The following is a 23,140-nucleotide window of genomic DNA, read 5'->3' as shown; positions in this document are numbered from 1 at the left end:
GTGGGCTACCCACATGCCTCTTCTAAATGTTGCAATGCTGTAAAATTGCTCCTGAAATTTCTTATTCTAGCAAATGATATTACTCAGACCGTTCGCACCAGTGATTCTCAGACATTGCCTGCATATTAGCATAACTAGGGGAGATTTTAAAATACCCTGATGTCTAGGTCACTTTCAGAAGGTGGGACATGGGCCTGGGTATTATTTTAAGTATCCCAGGTAACTGAGAGTAGAGAACATTAGTCCACACAGTATCATTATAACTTTTGATGAGGGCGAGATTTAGATTCTTTACCTTGGTAAGTTGGTTTATTATTATTTTAATTGCATTGAATGGTTGTTTGACTAAAGTCATCCAACGCTTAGACACCTGGAAGATAAAACTGACATTATCCCATGCTCAGTTCTGAAGCCTACCTTCGAAGCCAGTAATGGTTTGGTGTCTTCTATTTCGATAATGACATCCCGGCAGGGTGGGGTAGACATAAAGGAGGCTGCAAGACAATTTCATCATCTTACATACTTACAAAAATACAGTGGTGAATATTCCAAGTTCAATTTTAACAGCCACAGAGTGGATGGTAGATTTTACTTCTGGATGAGACTACTGAATGGAGACGACCACATTCGAATATAGGAAATAACCCAATAGTTCATCACTTTTCCCAAAATATGATACGGTTTTAGATATTTTTAGGGGACTATAGGGCCCATTTTTCTTTTGTCTTGGACAATTAGCCTAGTGCCTATATACAGGAAATGCTCAAAAAAGAATTGTGTCAATACTTGTCTTTAGAGATGTGTGAGTGGGGGTGGTGTGGGCGAAGATCTACATCTAAAGGAGCCTCCTTTTCTTGGAGTCTGTTTTAAGACACAGAAAAGCAAAGAAGGATGATAAATAGCTGCACGTTTCAGGTCTGAAGTTGCGTTGGCTCACACTCCCTGACTTTATATAATTTCCAGAATATTTGTGGCTCTGGATTTTGGGGTTAGAGCAAGGGCTCGGGAGCAGCCCCTGGGCTCACCAGGTTTGGTTCAGCTAAAGGGGTGCCAAAGCCTCAGCCTAGGGAGGGGTTGAGGCTGAGAGTTACATCTACCATTCACGGAACAGGCATCGGGCAGCCAGACATCCAACAGGAGGCCAGATCCCAGACCGAGCAAACTCTGCCAAGCTGAAAGAACTTTCTGTTTAACACACCCAGGCAATTGACATATGGGACATAAAAGACACATTTTCTAGGTACCTACCATGTGCCAGACATTGGGCTAAACCCTTTATCTTCATGATCTTGTTTAATTCCTTAAAAATCCTATAGAATATGTACCATTATCTCTCTTACAAAGATTGAAAAACAAACAGGCTAAGAGAAAGCAAGTCACTTGCTTCAGGTTAAACAAATAGAAGTAAGAGAAAATGAGTAATCTAGGTCTGTCTGACTCCAAAACTTGTATTTTAAATATCATACCAGAGCCCAGAGCAGGGTAAGCATTTAATAAATGTCGGAGGATGATCAGGAAGACATTGGGCTGGCAGGAGAGACTGACATTTATTGAGCATCTATGATATACCAGTTGCTATGCTAGGTTGTTGTATAGTCATGTGGCAACCCTTCCCCAATCTATCAGCAGTCTCCTCACTTCCAAGATAGCTCCCCACAACTCCTGACAACTGCAACAACACAGAAAGTGACAGCCAGATGGGCAGGCATGCAGGAACACAACTGTATGCAAATTCCTTCTTATAATATCAGTTCTCCACTTTACCATCCTCATGCAAACAAAGCCTCAGGGACAGGGGGAAAAAGTTATTCTCTGTGCTTCCAGCATTAGGCCAACCAAGTAGTTCCACAACTCTTACCCTGGCAATGGTTTTAAGACAGTACCAGATGGATCCAAAATAATAGATTCTGGTTTTGAGAACATTATGTTCCCCACACTTCTTAAGGATTTTCCTCTATAGGGGCTCTCTGAAACCTTGATCATACTTTACATTAATTAGGTAGAAACATTAACCAGGAGACCTCTGCCTTGGGCCCAACCGGCCCCCAAGCAATAGACACAAACAGTTCCACACAAGCAATTCTGGAGCTGGAGAAAGTTTGCAGCATTTGTCCCTTCCTAATGGGTTCACATACTCATATCGAAGGATTTTCTCTCTTGAAAGCAGTTGAAAAAAACACTAGGAAATGGTACTTGTCTCCATTTAGTAACCCCAAATGAAACAAGGCTGCAGTTACATTAATCCTAGTTGTTACAAAAATGTTGCTATTTTAGGCACCATCCATTCAGCACAAAATTTCTTTGCCTGAAAAATTTATGGATAAACACATGTAGGGTTTGGTCAAGTGTGACTGTAGATTTCATTTTTTCCTCTTCTCTGAATCAGGGATACAGTGTACTCAGACCCACACAATAGATGACTGTCAGAGGCTCTGTAATAGCAATACCAAACCTTATGGAAGATTAAATAGAACTGGTGAGTGGCACAGCTGCTTAAACAGAAGACATCTGCTCAGTCTTGAGGCTACCAATGATCAGCTAAATGAGTGCCAATTCTCCATGGCCAGGGGCCCTGGGATCTTGTTCACTGATGCAACTCAGTCCCTAGCCCTTACCCCAGTCTCTGGCACATGCTAAGCTAAAAACAAGTCATTACCAAATGAACAACAGCAAAACACTCTTCATTAACTATTATTTATTACAGAACTCTAAGGTAAGTATCACACCTCACTCTATCATTTACCTATTAATCATGTGATCTAAGGCAAGTCATTTAAACTCAGTAGGTATTATTTTTTCCTTGATGGATGACAATGAAATATCTTTCAAGTTACATCACAACTTTATGATGCGTTAGTGAGGTGGGACAACAGATTGAAAGCACCTTAAAATAAAGAGCCTCCCCAACAATGCTCACAGGGTGGGGTGGGGGAGGGCCCTGTATATCCCCATCACAATATTGATCACACCAGACAGCAATCACCCATTTTCTTGTTTGTCGGCTGGACTATATGAAAAGTTCATGAAGCAATGAACATTTCTGAAAAAGAAGTCTTATATTCATCCAGATGCAGGGTACCTCAGAAGGTAATAGCTTGAACATAGGACATAAAGGAGGGGAGAGAAGACATTTATTTTCTAAGCACCTGCCTTAAGCCAAGCAGTGGGCTAAGCCTTTTACATTCATGATCTCATTTAATCTCTTAATAATATGGTAAAATATGTACCATTATCCCCATTATAAAGATTTAAAAAATGAATGAAGACTAAGAGAAAGCAAGTCTCTTAGGCTAATATTCAAGTCTAGCTCTGCCACTTATTAACTATGTTACCTTGGGAAAGTTATATAGCTGACTGTAAATCAAACCATTTCCTCATCTGCCAAGTCTGGACAATAAATATTTACTTTGAGAAGGTTTGTAAAGATTCAGTCTAATCATGTGTGAAAATGTTATTTATAGACTTGCATTTTACCTTTGAGTTGTGGCACAATATCCTCCTTTCCCGCATAAGGGTCACAGCGAAAGCGGTCCAGATGGTCAATGGTGCACTGGCCAACGACCGGCTTCCGCCCAAACTGCCTGTGGTCGACGACCTTGATCACCAGTGGAGGCATGTACAATTCCTCCTTGGGCAAGAACTGGGGGGGTCACAGAGGTAAGTATCATTACTCTGTACAAGACCTGACAAGAGCGGCTTTGCCAACAAACACCCAAAGGACCAGCTCAGGTTCTTTTCGCCCATTTGGCATAGCCCAGGAGGCTCACACTAAGTAGTTCAGTAATTTACTTGCTAGGCGAGGACCGCAATGCTTTAAGGCATGAGCTCTGAGCCAGATTACCCGGCTTAAATCCTGGCTCTGCCATTAAGAAATGCATGACCTTAGGGAACTTTTCTATGCCCTAGTTATCACCTCAAAAATAGTAGGGTTGTTGTATTAATGCATGTGAAGTGCTTAGAATAGTACCTTAGTACCTGGCTCTGCTCTGTAACAGGATACGGAGCTGGAATTTAGAAATGATTGAGCTAAAACTGAATCTTCAAAGGAAATAACTGTGGCTTGGGAGTCTTTTAGCCCTGGAAGTTCAGTGCCAAAATGGGATGCTCGGTTTTCCTTGATGCTTCCCTGTTCCTCCACATGGAATTTGGTGACTTCGGTGACATTGCCTAACTGGGGAATCATGGGCTGGACTCGGGGCCTGCCTGGGGAGTGGTGCACGTGAACTTCCATCGCTGGCCTTGCACAGGAGTAGAAGCTGGTGGCTTTCCTCACCTCTGCTGGCCGAAGCTAGATTCCAGACTAGAACTTGGGAGGTGAGAAGGGGTTAGGGAGTGGACAAGGATGGGTGCGGAGTGGCCCAGGGGCAACCACTTTGGGGTTCTGGTTCGGAGCATCCAGGTGACGTTCCATCTGCACTGCTGTAGGGGAAGTGCATGAGCTATGGAGTTGGAGGGACCTAAGTCCAAACTCTGGCCACCCACTTGATAGCTGTGTCCTCTTGTGTGAATCACTTAACCTCTCGGCTTCTTCCAAAATGGGCATAAGAGAAGTGGAAATGGCTGTTCTGCAGGGTTAAAGACTAAATACAGCGAGTATGACTGCAGCTAGCACCAAACAGTAGCTCTTGTTGCTGTAGTCTTGACGTAGTCAGTCACTGTGGCACATAAGGTGTGGCCTGACACTCACCCTGGACTTCAGTAAGCCATTTCTGCTTTCTAGGCCTCAGTTTCCTTGTCTCTAAAAGGAGAAGTTAAACGACAGGATTCTAGAGTTCAAGAGCAGGTGTGCTAGAGACACCAAATGACTTGGGTGAGAAAAGAAACTAGAAGGTTCTGAACTTTCTACCCTATCAAACTGAAGAAGTGCCTTTATTTTTATGTCTTTTATAGTAGAGTAAAAGAAAAGACAGATTTTTCTTTTTTAAAAAGGTAAGGATTGTGGAATGACTGGGTGACCTCTTCTTGTTTCAAAGCATTAAGGGGTTTAGGATAGGGGGCTATGAACTGGATCTGATGCTGTCACATTTCTAATGACCAGAGGGTAAATGCCATGCAACAAAGTGGATGTCATCCCAGGGGCACCTGGAAGTGGGGCACAGTCACGGGTTGTTAGGGCATGACCCCATCGCCTCATACGGGTTCTTTCACAATTGCCCCTTCCCCAGCCAGCCGGTCCCTATCCAGAGGGTTCTGTTCCATGTACACCCACAAGAGCACAAGGGAGGGTTAAGAGTCTGCCCTCAGGGCATTGACCAAGAGCCTGTAATAAATAGCCGAATGGATGGAAAGTATTGGAGGAATATGTTAGTATTGCTCAGATATTTCTGTCACTGGGGTTGTTTGAAGCTTTAAGAAACCATCACTACGATTTAAGAATCTAAGGAGGAAAAGTCACTGACAAGTTGAATACAAGGCAGTTTTTCTATTTGTCATCAGATTTTGGAAATATATAAACTCTGTGTGTGTGTGTGTGTGTGTGTGTGTGTGTGTGTGCGTGCGCGCGCGCGCGTGCATGCGATGTGTATGTATTCATATTTCAAATAATATTCAGCTACTCAACACACATGGACTATACAGAGTCTTGATACTCTACCACTTTCATGAGGAGAACAGAACCTGGAAAGTTGGGTGTCTTCTTAAGGTTTTTGATCACCACTGATTCTACCCTCTCCCCTCCACACTCCACAATGAGACTGGGGGATGTGACAGAAGCCATCTGGTAGTTCTTCATATTTCTCAAGCCCCAAGCCAGAATCTAAGAAAACAATGTAAAGAGGAGGGAAGGACAATCAGTATATTAAAAATAATATTCAAAAGGGAAAATTCTCTCTTAATAACTGGTAAATTTTTTAAGAGTGCAGGTTTGCTTAAAACCTCTGAGAATATGATCCTAAAAGCCTGTAGGTCCTTCATCGAAAGCAGATTTGCCCCTTTCCTTCTCCTGCCTGAACTGCTGAAACAGCAGAGCAGTTGAGAGTGTAGGAATCAAATCCTGGCTGTGCCATATTATAGCGTGTGAATCCTACGTCTCATCTACAGACAGGACTGATAGTATTATCTCTCACAGGGTTATTTTGAGAACCAAGTGTAAACTTCTTAACTGTGTCTGACATGAAAGCTTTCAAAAATGATAGCTGTTGCTTAAAGCCATCTGCCTCAGACTTTGAGAACTCTTAGAAGACAGCCTGAGAACAGAGATCCCAAGGTAACAGCTGCGTGGCTGCACAGGGGGCATGTCCTCGGTAGTAGGCCGGGCACAAGCTGCCCAGTTAGCTCCATCCGCCCATCTCTGCTCCGATTGTCTGACATGTCAACATTTCCCATTATTCCTTTCCCATCCTCCACCTCCGCCTCCCCCTTGGGTCCCCTCCTCTCTGCACACACAGGCATGCTGTTCTGAGTCTGTTTCCCCGCTCTCTCAGTTCTCCAGTTGACACAGAAAACTCAGAAATCTACCGGCTCCCTGTAAATGAGACCTCTAGATTCCCCCAGTAATGCTAGAATTGACCTGTTCTTATTGCTTTGTCAAGTCTTCTATTTCCATGAATATTTCGAAAGTTGAACAAATTCTATAGTAAGTTGGAGATGGCAAGATTCCATTTCCTGTATGAAATAGTCCAGTTCTACAGCCACATCCATTTGATTTGATTAACAAACAAACAAACAAAAAACACAGAGGGTGGCATACCTCAATAGCAGTGAGCTGAACCACAGGCCTGATGCCCTGGGGGACCATGTATAGATTTGGTGCCCTTTGTGAGGGAAGAATGGGAAGGTTGGAGCCATCCTGAGAAACAAACACGGAAATGTCAGTGCATCCCTTTAGTTCAAGTAAACAGTGCCTAGAGTTATTAGTAAGTGTTTTTAAGCAGCTACTCTGAAAGAACACATGGGTGAGAACTCAGCAAGCACCTTGTGCCTCAGAATCAACTCTGCAGTTACAAGGACGTCCCCACAGGCCTTGTCTCCATTCATTACTGGGTACCAAAGAAGTTTGGGTGTGATGTCCATTTCTGAGTTTAGTTTCACGATAGGAGAGCACATGCTTCGTCCTAAAAATTCATCTTTGCCCTAGGGGAACAAACAATCCTTTAATTCCCTCATGACATTCCTACAAACCTCCATAATTCCCCAAGCCATCTTAGAAATTCTAAACTACCTACCACTTGGTCATTGTCAAAAAGCTCAATGATCACTTTGGGTGGGTTCTGTAGGACTGTTTGGGGTTCCCCATAGATTTCAACTTCATCAAATATAATCGTTTGGTCCCATGTAGGATTCAGAGTGGAATGGATGATCTCAGTAGTTTTACTTCGATGGAGGAAGGAGACGTGAGCATATGGATCTATGAGAGAAAGAAAGAATAACAGTGGGACAATGGCCAAAGTCTGAAACCATAAAACTCCTAGAAGAAAACATAAGGAGGAAGCTCCCTGACATTGGCTGGACAATGACTCTTTAAATTTGACACTAAAAACAAAGGCGATAAAAGCTAAAATAAACAAGTGGGCCTACATCAAACTGAAAAGCTGCTGCACAACAAAGGAGACCATCAAAAAAATGAAAAGGCTACCTATGGATGTGTGGATAAAGAAGACACACACACGCATGCGTGCACGCACACACACAAACACACACACACAAAAGGGAAGATAATTCAGCCTTTAAAAAAGGTAAATCCTGCCATTTTTGACAACATGGACAAGCCTGGAGGACATTATGCTAAGTGAAATAAGCCACTCAGAGAAAGACAAATACTACACAAATATCACTTACATGTGGGATCTCCCACAAAAAGTCAAACTTATGGAAACAGAGAGTAGAATAGTGGTTGCCAGGGGCCGTGTGAAGGGGAAAATGGGAGAGATTAGTAAGAGAGTACAAATTTCAGTTAAAAGATAAATAAGGTCTGAAGATCTAATGTATAACATGGTGACTGTTATTGACAAAACTATATTGTATAATTGAAATTTGCTAAGAGAGTAGAACTTAAGTGTCTTTTCACATATATAAAAAAGATAAACATGTGAGGCGGTGGATGTGTTAGCTCAATTGTGGGGATCCTTTCACAATGTATATATATATATATCTCAAATCATCACACTGTATACTTTATAACTTTTTCAATTATACCTCGATAAAGCTGAAAAAAGATATGGAAAAGAAAGCAATCCATTTCTTCTCCATGCTAAATAATTTTACCAAAACTTTTTGCAATTGCCTGGAGCTGACCTACCTGAGAAAGAACCTAAAATCTTACCTAAAGCTGTTTTGCATAAGCCAAAGGGTGCTTGGTTTTTAACATGGTGACATCATATGAATGGGACTCTGCTTTTGCTCCAATGATATGTCTTCTATCTCAAACTGCAAGGAATGTACTTTGAGTTTTATTCAGCTTTAATCGAGAATTTTTTTTTTTGAGTACACGAAGTTATCTTTATCACTCATCGCATCAAAAGAAACATGCAATCTACGACTTCTGATGTAAGCCCTGTTAGATCCCAGTTTCCAGGAAAGCCTAAAGGATCACATTATATAAAGTCATAATAATTTCTTGCTTGCATGTCCCTTTTATGGCTCTTGTGTCACTTTTGTTTCATAAGACAGCACGTGAGGCTCTTAATGAGATGCTAACTTTGACTTTCAATGATTGAGTGCCCCCTGGTGGTGAATATTTGAAACTGTCTTCAAAAACCATTTTGGAGATGTGTACTATGGGGATAACTTCGCTCTAATTTGTAAGAAAAGGAAATCATTCACATGTGCTTGGAAGACACCTCACAACTGAGGTGAACACGCTGGAGTGTCAGGCAACTGCTTTAAGAGTTATTTTCATAGAAGGCTCAGAGAAGCTCTGCCGGCCTTCAGGTCCTAAAGTGGAATGCTCCCCAAACATTCATGGTGCCACAAGCAACTGCACAAATCCCCAGGCGGCAGGTCCTGACCAACACACCTCCCCCACCAACAGCCTTTCCCTAAGAACCAGTCTAAAGGCGACAGAACTATCTGGGGTTTCAGTGTGAGGGGTGATGAAGCCTCATGGTTTTATGGTGCCGGGAATTTGGGGAGCAGGCAGCAAAGAAGGTTAAGATGGACTCCAAACTGCTTCAGGCCTGTGCTATATGTGAACTTGTGACCTTTGGGTCAACTTGAGAGAACTACAAATATATATAATCTTAATTTATCAATAAATCCAAGAGTCTCGGGTATATATATATAGCTCTGTGTATAAACAGAGAGCAGAAACTACTTTTCTTCTTTGTGCTTTTTATTACTCAATCCATTAATGATTATTAGTGTTAAAAGGTCATGTATGTTCTGTGTATCTCCAGCACCCAGCCACAGTGCTTGACATTCTATTCAGTGCTTATTGATCTAATGACTGAGCAATTCATTTTACGCATATCAAGTGAATTCAATACGGAAATGCTTTTTGTTGTTGTTAGAAATAACTGAAAGCATCCACTTGATGAAAAGTAGGATCAGGCTAGCCTGCTATGTAATTCCATGTGCAATGGAGATTTTTTTTCCCCCTTTACCTGAAAAGCTATCCTTGTCTAAAGCCATGAGGTTTCTGGCTTGGTAGATATAGCAGCGCAGGTGGTAAATGTAGACTCCTAAAAAGAACAGAATGGAGATTACTTACAAGAAACATAACACTGTAAAATGGTATTTTCCTGGAATATGTGGAGAGAATACATGTTTCAGATAAATGAGTCACCCAAATCTACTTCTCCACAGTAAAGAACACATATAATGGTCATGATGAGTCCTCCCAAAGTAGTTCTGTTTCCTGTAAAATGAAACTTATTTAAAAGATACTACAGTAAGCTCAATGCAAGTGTGTCAACCAGAATATTGTTCCTAGCGTCAACTACTTAGATTTAGGGTACTGCTTGTCATCACTGACCTTTAAAATAAAACTGGGTTCCAAGAACCACAGAAATAAGGCTATTTATACTATTTTAAGGCTATTTATACTATTTTAACACCAGATCTAGGCAACAGTTATTTGTTAAAAGTTTCTTTGATATTTCAAAATCTTTATACTTCTTATCTTATTATATTCATACATATACATCTCCACCCCATTCAACACCCCTCCCCCCGCCCACACGCACACGAACACATAATTTGAGCACTATGGTTCACTGCATAGATTTTGGGGACCAGGTAAGTTGAAATCTTGTCTCTAGTTCTTATAAGCTGTAAGACCTCAGGCAAGTTACTTAATCCTTTTGTACCTCGGCTTCCTCATCTGTAAAATACGAACAAAAAATAGCATCTACCTTCTAGGGTTATTATCAGGATTAAATGACTTAATATATGTATGGTGCCTGGCATATGGTAAGACCTATAAAACTATTTGCTATTACTATTACAGAGTAGGTATGCCTCATTTCAAAATTCCTGAAGGTTATCATTGAAACCAACTTCTACTTAACTTTTTGAATCTTTTTTTCTAGTTAAAATAATCTTATTTTGGAAGGGGGTCTTAATAGATAGAATGAGTACGTATTGGACAGAGTATGTTAGAATTAATAATCTGACCACCTTCTACCCCCAAAATGATTTTTAAAGCTATATTTTAAAAATTCTTCTTCATCAAGCAATGAAAAGGAAAGTACATTTTTATTACATTTGGTGACTTGAAGATTTTTTTTTGAGAAAAAGTCATAATATCAGAATACACAAATTCATGTTTAAAACTTACTGTCAAAATTACAGGAAACAATGGGAGTGTTTGCTCCAAACACAGTGGTGGCACTGTGCTTCTGTTTTTCCATGCTTTTTTCATCGCCATCCTCACTAGTATCTGCACCCTACGTGGGAGAAAAATCAATTGAACATGCCTAAAAGTAAAGAGGCAAGAATTACAAACACATGGAATGGTGGCTGTCAAAAGAAGAATTTTTTAATCCAATCGTTTCATTTTCAGAGCTGAATACAGCTCAGGACAGTGACTTCCCCCAAGGCCACTTAGCTGGAAAGTCATAGAATAGGAAGTTGAAGCCAGACCTTTTATCTCTAGTCCAGGTTTACCAAACCCTGTCACTGAAAGAAAAACAGAAAAGGTAAATAAGGGGATTAAAAGGATGAGACGAGGAAGAGAAAGAGCAGCAGGAGAAGAACACAGCAGCGTCAGGATGCAAAAATCTAAAAATAGGCTGTGTTCGAAAATGGCTGTGTTCCTGACGACCACATTGTTTTAGATCGGCCACCATCATTTTCTCATTTATTCATTCCAACTCTCTGTATTTTTCCTCTCTGCCTTCTTTATTGTACTTCCATATGAATTTTTTTTTTTTTTAATTCCATGAGTCATCCTTCTGCTTTCCTTCCCCTCACATCTGTATATTCAACTTTCTTGGTTTGTTGAACAGTTATAGTTTATAAACCATGATCCAAGGAACTAGTACCTGAGATGTTAATGGATGTCACCTGCAACAAGGGTTTGGGAACAGATATATTTGAAAAATGCTAGGTGAAACAACATTAAATAGGTATGTGTGCAGTAGAACTTCTTAGAATTTTCACATGTTAACGGTGTATTCATAAGATGTGTAGTTTTCTCCCAAATTATCTGCAGTCTTGCAGTAGTGGAAGGACCTCTACAGAGTTGGCAGCAGCATACCTAACACTCATATTTTCCCCCTATGCCAATATCATTTGAGCTTTGGCTACTTCTTACTTACAAGGGCACCTTCAAGTTTAAAGATGGCGGCTGCACCATGTGTTTCTGAAGGAGCCATTTTTCTCCTCCAACGTCTGCGGCGAAAGGTATCTGAACTACGCTGTTTCCAGTGAAATTTCCAGCCAATTAAAGAGGCGTATTCCCAGCCCTCCCGGTCTTCAAATTCTTCCATGGCCTAAAACAAGAATAAAACTTTTCTTCATCATCATAATCATCATCATCTAGCATTATAGAAGGTAATTAAACCACATCACTTATTATTGTTATTAGTGTTCTTGTTCTGCTTAATTTATTATTATTCCATTTAAGCCTTACCATACCCTAATTTAAAGCATGATATTATACCCATTTTGCAGATGAGAAAGAAAAGGAAGCCAGGGTTTGAATCTTTATGCATCTTGCTCCAAGTCCTACACTATTGCCAGTATTCCATTACGCTACCAAGATCATTTCTGTTTCTGGCATTACCTCTTGAGTGGTTCTCAACATTTAGCCTGCCTTGGAATCACCTGGAGGACTTGCTGAAACACAGATTAATGGGCCCCATCCCCAGAGCTCCTAAATCAGTAAGTAGGGCATTTCTAACAAATTCCTGGGTGATGCTGTTGTTGCTGCCCGCGGTAGGGGGCATACTTTGAGAACCCTGGAGCAGAGCATTAGGCCCTTGATTGGCAAATGGTTTCTGTGGAAACAGTTGAGTTACCTGGAATTCTGTATGGTCTGGAAGGCAGAGCCCCCAGCCCAGCTCCCTCCCACTGCCCCGCTTACCCTTGCAGTACTTGAAGTGGTTTGTGTTAAATCTTTCTTGCGTTTCCTGACCAGCCTTCGCCGTCTATGAGTATGATACATTTTCTCTGCTGCAACCCAGGATTTGGGCTTAGTATCAGGAGGAATGGTAATTCCATATTCCCAGCCTGGAACAGAGTTTGTGAATGGTTATCCAGAGGAGATGCATCTGCCAGATCGCCAAATAAACTTTCAGGAAACATTCAGTCACTCTCTCTGCCCCTAAATATTCTCTCCTGTCACAACTGGACGACACTGTTACTTTCACTTTGCTGCAATTCAGCCAAACTGAATACAGCACTATTCCCCTGGCTCCCTCTTCAAAAAGCTTCTTTGGTGGCCATGGGGTTCTCCTTCATTTTCATACCTCCAGTCATTCATGGTAGCTGAGTGCATCTAAGAATAAAGCACAGTATAAGAGGCAGAAGTGGACTCTGGTTAAGAGCGTGTGGCCTGTGTAATCACAAAGCTTGAGTTCAAATCCCAGCTCTACCACATGCTGGCTATATACTAAAATTTATTTATTTCCAAGTTAATAAACCTGCCTATGGCCCATTTTCCCCAGCATAAAGTTAAAATATACCTTTTGTAAAAAAAAAAAAAAATTAATCAAAATAATCATGCAAAGCACTGGGGCCATGCTCAGCATGTAGTTTGTGCTCAATCAACGTTAACTATGATTACAAGGCCTGGTGTATGCACTGAGATCACCAAGAAAATCTTGAAATCTATTTGAAATCTTCTTATCAATGCTAGCTCTTTCTCTGTACTATTCCCTCTTTTAGGAAAAAAAATCACATTTTCTCTTTTGATAATTCCATGTTAGATAGTTTGTTTAATGTTAGATTACTGTTCATAAAAAAAAGGATAAACACCATTAACAAAACCTATGTTAATAACCTGCATTATTGCTGAATAGGGCTTTGAAATTATTTTACAGTCGCCAGGGAAGATATGGGGTGTGGTTAGGATAGAGAAAAGTCGTACTCCAGTTTCCTCCCAATTTCCATTCTGGATCCCTGGCATCTCAAAGTCCAGCCACTCAGCCCCTTGTTACTTTGTATTTTTCACTCCTGACAGCCCCCACCCCCACTCCATACCTGTCCAAGCACTGGCTTGTCCTTCAGGTTTTGCATCTCAACAGTCACTTGTAAGACCACATGACCTGGCTGTCACAGACCAACGGGGAAAGACTCCTCCCTCCCAAGGAAACTTGACTCTGGCCAACCAGGGCCGTGCTGCAGAACCCCTAGTCAGGTAACAGATCTACAATGTTACCTTTCTCGTCCACTGCACGATTTATGTCATATACCCATGCGTCATCTTCCCATTCCCAACCTGGAGGACACGTGAGCTCGCTGGGTGAAGCCGCTTTGTCACCGTTCTTTAAAAAAGCAAAAACAAAAAATGAAGAGAAGTAAGCCACAGTGTCAAATAAGAGGCAAAGGTGAGATACGATTCTACGGTATTCATACACTAACTTAGATACCATCTTACATGACAATCTTACTCAGAAAAATCTCTAACCTTTATTTAGGTACAATTGCTATACGAAAATTAGTTCTGTTTCCACTATTGGGAAATATGTTAGATTGAACCATGAGAAATTATTTTTGTAAGTCAAAAACTGTCAAATATCAGAAGTTCATATGATCCAACTTAATATTATGAAATGGCGTAACTCTTCTTATGAGGGGTTACATTGGAAGAAACCCACCGGACGTTGATAAAGCATAAAAAACACACGTTTTCAAGTATGGTGTAATGCTGCTGGAGGTTGTAGATGCTAACCATGTAAGACTGAGCAAAATTAACGTTAACTATTGACCAGTTCTGCATAAAAAACTGATGAAGTATTATTTTAAAAAGTTCATAGAAAAAGAAATAAAGGTGGCCCATAAACATATGGAAAAATACTCAGCTTTAAATCGAGAGTGTGAAAATTGAAATGACAACAGGATCTCTGTCAATACGACTTTTTCATGTATTGACAAAGATGTTTAAGTGGGATGGTGACTGTTTAGAAAAACAACTCTCATATGTGCTGCTGCTAAAATATAAGTTGACACATCTTCTTTGAAAGCAGTTTGGAAATATTTATCAAAATTTTATATGCATTGAAACCTTGACCAAGCCAATCCAGGGATCTCTCCTACAGATAAACTTTCACAAGTGAATATAAAAATGTATGTATTAGGATGGTCACGGTCGCATCATTTATAAAAACCGAAGACTAGAAAAAAACCCCTAAATATCCATAAAATTATTAGTTAATAAATCACAGTGGGTGTATACAATAAAGCACTCTGCAGGCATTTTTTAAAAAGCTCATTAGAGCAAGATGATTCTGGGAGCACTACACAGATCTTACACAACCCATTTCTTTAACTTATAATGAAGTGCTTATTAAAGATTCCAAGACTCCAAAAGCCACAAAAATCAAACCTAGATTTTAAAGAGAAAACGTCTTTTTCTTTCTTGGTGTTCGTAAATATTTCAGGGCTACTTTTACAACTATCTTTTCTCTAATAAAGGAGAAAATAAAAATACGTTAACAGTAACAGAAAAAAGCTTCATAATAACAGCATTGGGTCTGGCAAAGAAAAAAATGTACAAAAGTAGATCTATATGTATCGATATCAAAAGATATCCAAGACATATTGTTATGTGAAAATTACAAGGTATAGGACTGTGCATACAATTGTATTCAGGGGGAAAAAGTTATATGAACAGAAAACTGTTATCGGTAGTTATCTCTTGGGGGTGGAATGTGGATCACAAAGTATGATTTTTCATTTCCTTTTATGCTGTTTGAATATTTTAAGAACATTCAATTTGTTATGACTTTTAAAAAAATAATTTTAAAAAATTTCAATTACAATTGACATACAATATTCTATTAGTTACAGGTGTACAAAAGAGTGATTAGACATTAATATAACTTATGAAGTGATCACCCAGATTGTTATAACTTTTAAAACTAGTTAAATAATAAATATTTACAATAAAAAAATTGTAACAACCCAACCTTTATCATGTACCAACATCTAGTTAAATAGGCCCCATGTCTTTTCTTTAGAAAATAATGACAGGTGCACTTGTGTGGCTTCAGTTATAAATGCAAGGCTGTTTGGAACATAAGATGGCATAGAGGAGAAGGAGAAGCCATGTCTGTGGTTGGTGGATTCACAGATCACGGGTCCAAGGAGCTAACGAGTAAGGCGCTATGCTGGGAGCGGGCCACTCACCGCATCCGTGTAGGTGTCCTCAGCTGGCTTCCACTCGCCTCCTGGGTAGCGACTCTCGTTCTGATACACTTCATCCGTGAACTCCGTGTGACCCGCATCGGCCTCGGTCAGCAAGCTGCGGGCGAGGCTCATGTTACCAATGGGGAAATGTAGCCGCTAACCCAGCTCTTTCCAACGATCTGGAACCATCTACAGCCTGGGAGTGACACCATTCCTTCCTCACTCTAGCCCTGTGGGTTCTCCACTCCAAACCCCTCTTTGCACTAATAGCTTTTGACATTCCTTTGAAGAAGGGGCTTGCTGGAACAACGAGACCTAAACGTGCTCCTCAAATGAGCACGTTGCTCCTTCTCGGGGATTAGGGTGGGGACTGGGAAAACAGGGTGGTGGGCACCCTCTTATGGGGACCTCATATTCCACATTTCTATTTCAGTTTAAGGCCGATCGGCTTTTTCTCAGCAAAACTGTTGGCTAATAGTTCAAAAGCATAGAGTCATTCTCCCTCATTCCTCCTATTTTAAAAAATGGAGCAGAAACAGTCTCGTGAGGCCACATATGGAAGCTTCTATTCATGGCTTGCTCAGTTGATGTAGCACACGCTGAAGGGAGGAGTTTAAATTTTCTGGATAGTTCTTAGGTAGAGAGCCAAACCAGGCCATTTCAGACTCTGAATTCCATCTGGGCACTTGAGAAATCTATACTGACACTCTGCCATGCCAATTTTCCTCTTGGATTTGGAACTATTTTGACAACCCATAGAAGAAAGTACAGAGGTTCCAACTTTGACTTAAATCTTCTGCCAGGTATCCACTCAAGTAAGGTTTCTTTTTCCTTTACCTTCTCTACATTTTTTTCCCTATGGCAGGTAACCTTGTCAAGCTTACAAGTAAAAATCTCAGATCCTTCATAATTTTTGACACAACCTATCTTGTGGGGCTGTAGTCTGGATTCAATAAGACGATGTCAGCGCTTGACCACAGCTTGACACATTCACACATAACAAGTTTTCAATAAATGTTAATATCAGGAGCTTTTTTATTTGATTGTATTATAATAAGACGCTGATGACATCTTTCAAATTTCTATGAATTTCTATGGACTTACTCCTGCTCATATTGAGATACATAAATTTTATCAAAACTGATGATGGAGAATATTCATTTAGCAATTTTTAGGGAAAAGCTTCATTGCCATTGATTTTCTCAGAAAACAGAAAACTTACCTCCTTTCAGGATCCACAATCCAGTCTCCTTCCCATTCCCAGCCTTTTGGAGGCAAAAAGAATTCCCTCTTGAGTTTTATTTTTCCTGTGACATCAGAAAATTTATGACGACCCACTAATCCAGAAGTGCCCCATTTTCCAAACATGAAAGCTTGATTTTCATACTATTAAAAATAAAAATAAAAATGAAGAAACACCATCAGAAAGCAAGAAATAAAGCAAGCTCAAAAATTTTCAAGTTCATCTAGGCCTCAGGCTAAATAGTGATAGAAAATGAAGAAGCTTTATGCTCGGAAAGTATGGAATAAACTTGGGCTGTTACTGATTATGCAACTTATTGTAAATACTCCATTTTTCTAAGACTCAGCGTTGCCATCTGGGGATAATACTATCTTTCTCATTAAGTTGTTCTGTAGTTCAAATGCAAAAATGATTGCAACAGTGCTTTTGTAAACAGAGGTATAGCATGCTAGTTGTTTCTATTGTTATTTTGAATGGCTCTAACTAGTTCTCTGAACCTAATCTTTTAGATATCTATAGATATCTATAAAGGTCCTCGATTTATAAATGTGCAGGCTTCTAAGTTTATTTGCAAGTCTACTACCTAGAAGTTGGGGCAAATTTCTTCATAGAAACATTATTATAATTGATGCTATATTTCCCAGGCAGGCAGTCCAAAGAGAACCCATTTGAAACATTAAGGTCCTTTAGCACCTGGACTTTATGGGGCCTGAAAGTTCTGAACCTTCCTCTCCACTGCAGTGTGGCGGGAAGATCCAAGACCTTTCTGGAAGCAGGTTTAGTGGAAGTGGCAGACTCTGGTGTACAGGCCATTTCTATGTTGGAATTTATAAATCGACAGTGATCTGCTCTCTTCTGTGTCAACTATCAAAAAGGGTGAGATTTTCCAGGGATGAATGTCCCTGTTTGGGTCCAAGCTGAAATTCTTTTTCTTTTTCTTTTTTCTTTTTTTTTGCTGATGAACCCACTGAGAAGATGATTTACGTAAGTGACAGGGGAGTTCTTGGCTGAAGGAGGAGGGAAGAAGTTTGAGTAGGGATCTGATGGGAAAATTGGGTTCAAGTGGACATGATAGTGCCTGTCTCAGATACTGGCTTTGAGCCCTGAGAGGAAATGAACTTCAGGCAGCAGCTAAAGGAGCTGTGGCCATAGGGTCTATGAGACCTGGGGGCATGTGCGTGGCTCCTTTGGTTTCCAAGTGACAAGGACACAGAATGAAGGAGCAAGGCATTCCCACCACTTCTGCTTGGAAGCCAGCATGGCTCTGGTAAAATCCAGGCAAGGAGCTTCGCATGGGTAAGAGGTCATCAGCAACAGCGGAGATGGAGGCCTCATGTGGCTTCGAGTCTGTGGCCTTTAACCAGTGGCTCTGAGGCAGGACCATTAGCACATGTGAAGCGCCTCAGAGGCCTTCAGAAATTTGGGGTGCAGGGGACTTTGCAGAGAACTGAGGTCTGGTATTAGTACAGGAAGGCAAGAAGCAGTGAATTTTCCATTATTGTTATTAATGTGCCCCTATTGGTACTCACAGGCCGTTAGAGTCTGGGAAACTAGAGTCACACAAAACAACTGAAATGGGTGGATCATCTCTTTATGTGAGTTGAAACTCCAGTTCCCTCTATGCAGGGAAGGGTCTGGAAATGGGAAAGTGTGAAAGGGAGCCCTGGACTGGTCGATCCTTTCTTAGTGTTAGCTTCTCAGGGCTTAGCTCCAGCCACAGAACTGGAGGGCATGCAGATGCCAAGAAATCCTACAGGAACTCAGGCACAAGTCTCTCCTATGTGTGCCTTGATGCACCCACTCCACGTGGCTCAGATGACTGAACATCAACATCTGCCACCCACGGCCTCCCCTATAGCCTCCCCTGTAGCATACCCTCTATTTATCTCCCATTGTACTTGTAAGCCTGAGCTGTAAGGACTTTGTGTGTCTCCTCCATCTTTCACTGTTTCTCAACACGGTTCACTGATGCCCCATATCCACCCACATTGGAAGTATCACTGATGCTAATCCCTAAATCAGAATCAGAATCCCTGGGGGTCGGCCATTCAGTTTTACAAGACATTCAGTTTTACAATCATTGCAATAGATGATGAGATCCTTCAGGACAAGGCTTGGCTTCTTTATCAGTTTCAGCATTTGTCTCAGTCTCAGCATAAAGCCACCACTCCCTGAAAGCTCAGATAGATGGATAAAGTCTGCATGTACGTATGTACGTATGTATGTATGTACGTATGTATTCATTCATGAATTTTTACAGGAACCTACTATGTGTCAGATACTGTTAAATAAATAAAAGGTAAAAATAAAAGATGTCCATGGGTTTTCTTGCCCAGCAAGCAGATCGGTACCACAATCAGGTATAGGGCAGGCAGGAGGAACACATGTATTAATTAGCTAGAACAATGATAGTCTTCTCCCCATTTATCTGAGCATGAAAGCCCATCTGTAGAAGAATGGAGTTCATCCGAAATTGTCAGAAGAAATCCACTGAATATATCTAATGAGTTTACATCAATGAGCACTTTGAGTTAAAAATAGTATTTAAAAAACAAATCCAAATAAGTCTGATTTTAGCTGTAAAAGTTTGTGAAAATTATTTTCATTATTTTTTTTTTAGTTTAACTGTAATAAGACCTATAATTAACTAAGTGAATTTTTAACTTAGTGAAGTTTTCACAAATTATCACTATTGTTTTCGAACTATTCAGGCAGTGTTTTCTTTGCCTTTGGGCTTCCCCTCAGTGAGAAATGAGTCTTCTGTGGCTTAAAGATCCTGACCCTGGGCAGGCTTCCCAAGGTCATCACCTGTCAAGCGCCCTCACTCCTGGGTTGTTTGTGTGTGAATCACTCAGATGCGTGCCAGTGTTGACCATAAAACCTCAGGTCAATCTTTTCCTATCTTCTTAGGTTATGGCCCCTCTGCTGGGATTTTAGGTAGTAGTGATGGCAATGGTGGTTTTTGATAGAGAATGTTTTCCCTAAGGATGAAAAGTAAAACTATCCCCCTCACACAAAGAAAAAGAGTGATGACATTAAATGTACCATTTCAGCAAAGACGGTGAACACTCCTTCTGCGAAGCTATTGAACTTCTTCTCAACAGCACTTAAGCCCAGCCAGATGTTCACTCGCAACTCCACAGGCACCTTTGGTCCACTGTTACTTTCCTTCGGATACTGTGAGATGTATAATAACATGATACGTTACACTGGGCACAGCACGAGCTGTGACATTAAGTTCGGGCCAAAAGCAGACTCAACAACCAATCATTGCTCTCATCGGTCTTATTTGATGTTTGTGTAGTTAAAATATTTCCAAATGACCCAATAGTAAAGATTAAAATAACAAATAAAGCAGTCGTTCTACAAGGGTGATCCATGGACCTCTGTGTGTCCCTGGGACCTTTTCAGGAGGTACGTGGGTCAAAACTATTTTCCTAATAATACTTAAATGTTACTTGTCCTTTTCACATTTGCAATGATGGTGCAAAAGCGGTCGTGGATGAAACTCCAGGCAATATAGAAGGAATCAAGGCAGTGACACCAAACTGTACCAGGAGTTAATTGTTTTCTTCATCACTCTCAGTGAAGAAAATAAAATGCTAGTTTTACTTAAGAATTCCCTTGCTAAGCAGTAAAAGTTACTAATCTTATTAAATCATGCACCTTGAGTACGTCTTTTTGATTTTGTGTGATAAAATGGGAAGTACACACAAAGTACTTCTGTTGCACATTAACAAATGTTTGTCCTGAGAAAAAACTCTTGTGCAATTGTTTGAGTTGTGAACTCAACTAGCTTTTTTTTTTTTTTTTTTAAATGAAATACCATTTTTACTTGAAACAGTGATTGACAGACAAATATGGTTATTCAGACCTGGGTATAGGGAAGATGTTTTCTTAAACATAAACAAAGTGAGCCTGTTACTTCAAAGACATGAGCTGACTGTATTTTGCTGCCCATGGTAAACTTCGAGCTCTCAAGTAAGATAAGAATATTGGAAAACTTATATCTGCCACTGCGAGTTTGATGGCTTCTCGATACATAAAGACTTTTCTGATAAGTAATACTGGTAAATGTGACTTTTTAAACATTGTATGACGAAATGTGTCAACATTAGGAAGATTTGCATAACTCACTGAACCAATATTTTTCAAATGATCAATGCTTAATGTTACAAAATCATGCACGGATAAAAGAGCCATTCAAATTACAAGACAGACCAATGGATTTTAATGTAGCAGAGAATGAAAAGTTCATTAATATGGTTTAAGTTTCTATATTGCAATTAACCTTTTAAAAGCTACCATTTGTTGAGTTTGGTATTATATCTGAGACAAGTACCAAAATTATCTGAAAAAGTTATTAAAATAATCCTCCCTTTTCAAACTACATACCTATGTGAAATCAGATTCTCTTCATATTCGTCAACCAACTTATTCCATCAGATTAAATGTAGAAATAGAATGTAGAATGGGAATCCAGTTATATCTTTGTAAAGCCAGATATTAAAAAGATTTGCAAAAATATAAAACAGTATTGCTTTGCTCTCTGATTTTTTAAAAAAACAGTTATATTTTATAAAAACATGTAATTTACGTTAACATGTAATGGGTTTATTATTATTTTAAAATAAATTAATAAATATTTTTAAATGTCTCAGTTTTAATTTCTCTTACAGTGAATGTTGGTAGCTATAACCCACGTAAACAAGTGCTCTCTGGGGTCAGTAATTTTTGAAAAATTATTTTTTGGTAAAGGAGTCTCAAAACAAACAAACAAACAAACAAAAGAACCCAATGAATTAAATAACTCCTTAAACTAGATAATGAGTATTAACAAAATCAATGAATATATAAGACATTATCTTAAAAGCATTTTGCTGTTTATCCACTGAGTTCTAAAGCTTAACACAGAGAAACCACTTTGCTTTCTCTCTCACCCTCTGCGAAATTTTATTTATTAATCAGTTTGCTTCCACTCACTGCTGAGGTCAATTATAATTGCAGTTCTATCTTAAGTAAAATTTATCTCACCAAAATATACTTGAAAGAAGATAATCACTCTGGTTCTATTTCCATCCTTCCTGATTGAAGAGCAATAAGTATATTTATTAAAAATTAGCAGATATCTCCTTGTTTTAAGAGAACACGCTCCGCTGTTCTTTTCTCTTCTTGCTCTTTATTCCTCTCCTTCAAATCCCAAGAACTCAGTTGGGGTCAGCCAGGGAGAGGGATGTCAAACGTGCAGCTGGAAACTATTCGTACCTCTCTGTTTCCAGGCCCAGGCCCTTCTTTGGTTCTCCATATACACACACAGAGCAGTTCTTAATCCAGGGGCCTGGAATGGATGTACAGGCTCTAGGAAGCTCCTGAATCATATGTGCATAATATTGGATGCATGTGAGATGTGCATTCTTCTAGAAGAGAGGGCCAGTAGCTCTCATCAGATGCCTAAAAGAGTCCATGACTCATGTTCAGAACCCCTGCCCTCAAGTAGTAATTGTCAAAATTTTTCAATTTGAAGACCCATTTGGTTAGGGCGTAGATTCTATAGACTATCTATACTACCTTCTCTACTTCCCAAACATTCACCAGAAGGGAAGGGAAGAAAGGCATTGCTTTGCATGAGACATTAGAAGTGAAAAATTCTTGCCTGAAAGCAAAACATTAATGATGCCTTGTTAATATCAGTATCATGAAGACCTCTATGGAAGTGCCCTGATTGAATGCCAGCAGACCTCAGACTACTCTCTGGGAATTACCACTCTAGAAGAAGGGGCCAGAAGAGGTTGGAATTGATCAAGAGAGCCCTAACCATTCAATGATTGGCAAATTGTAAAAGTCTTTTCTCTGGCATATGGGTTTTGCATTTAAGTATTTCACATTGCACAGTGATGAAACCATACCTTCAGAAAGATGGTTTGGGTTTTCCCGCAGTATTTCCCAGATGCATTCTCCCCACTGGTGGAGTATAAAACCTGATGTGCGGGAATGCGTGCATAGGCCAGTCTTTTCTCTCCCCGGATCATCCAGATGATAATATCAGGCATACTGTTCTGGGGCTGATCGCATAGGTAGATGGAACAGGAAACAAAGCTAAAGTTAGTCTAAATGCAGAGAGACCGGAGACCCTGCAGGCTGGACTCTCAGGGCTCCACTTTGCAAAGA

General features: G+C 40.1%; 1 protein-coding gene across 1 annotated transcript in view; it reads right to left on the bottom strand.

Annotated features, from left to right (window-relative positions):
- The window catches only part of MYOF (myoferlin), a 138,085-nt gene that overhangs the window by 35,185 nt on the left and 79,760 nt on the right, over positions 1-23,140 (bottom strand). Inside the window, 15 exon segments of the mRNA XM_006925945.3 lie at positions 418-494; positions 3,475-3,640; positions 5,594-5,755; positions 6,689-6,787; positions 6,913-7,071; positions 7,164-7,345; positions 9,540-9,617; positions 10,715-10,823; positions 11,697-11,870; positions 12,464-12,609; positions 13,760-13,865; positions 15,730-15,844; positions 16,952-17,115; positions 20,018-20,149; positions 22,879-23,034. Coding sequence (XP_006926007.1) covers positions 418-494; positions 3,475-3,640; positions 5,594-5,755; positions 6,689-6,787; positions 6,913-7,071; positions 7,164-7,345; positions 9,540-9,617; positions 10,715-10,823; positions 11,697-11,870; positions 12,464-12,609; positions 13,760-13,865; positions 15,730-15,844; positions 16,952-17,115; positions 20,018-20,149; positions 22,879-23,034 — 2,025 coding nt within the window.

The sequence above is a fragment of the Pteropus alecto genome, unplaced genomic scaffold (genome assembly GCF_000325575.1).
Source record: "Pteropus alecto unplaced genomic scaffold, ASM32557v1 scaffold88, whole genome shotgun sequence".
NCBI lineage: Eukaryota > Metazoa > Chordata > Mammalia > Chiroptera > Pteropodidae > Pteropus > Pteropus alecto.
The sequence above is the reverse complement of the archived record's forward strand: the minus strand, read 5'-3'. Positions and strand labels throughout refer to the sequence as shown.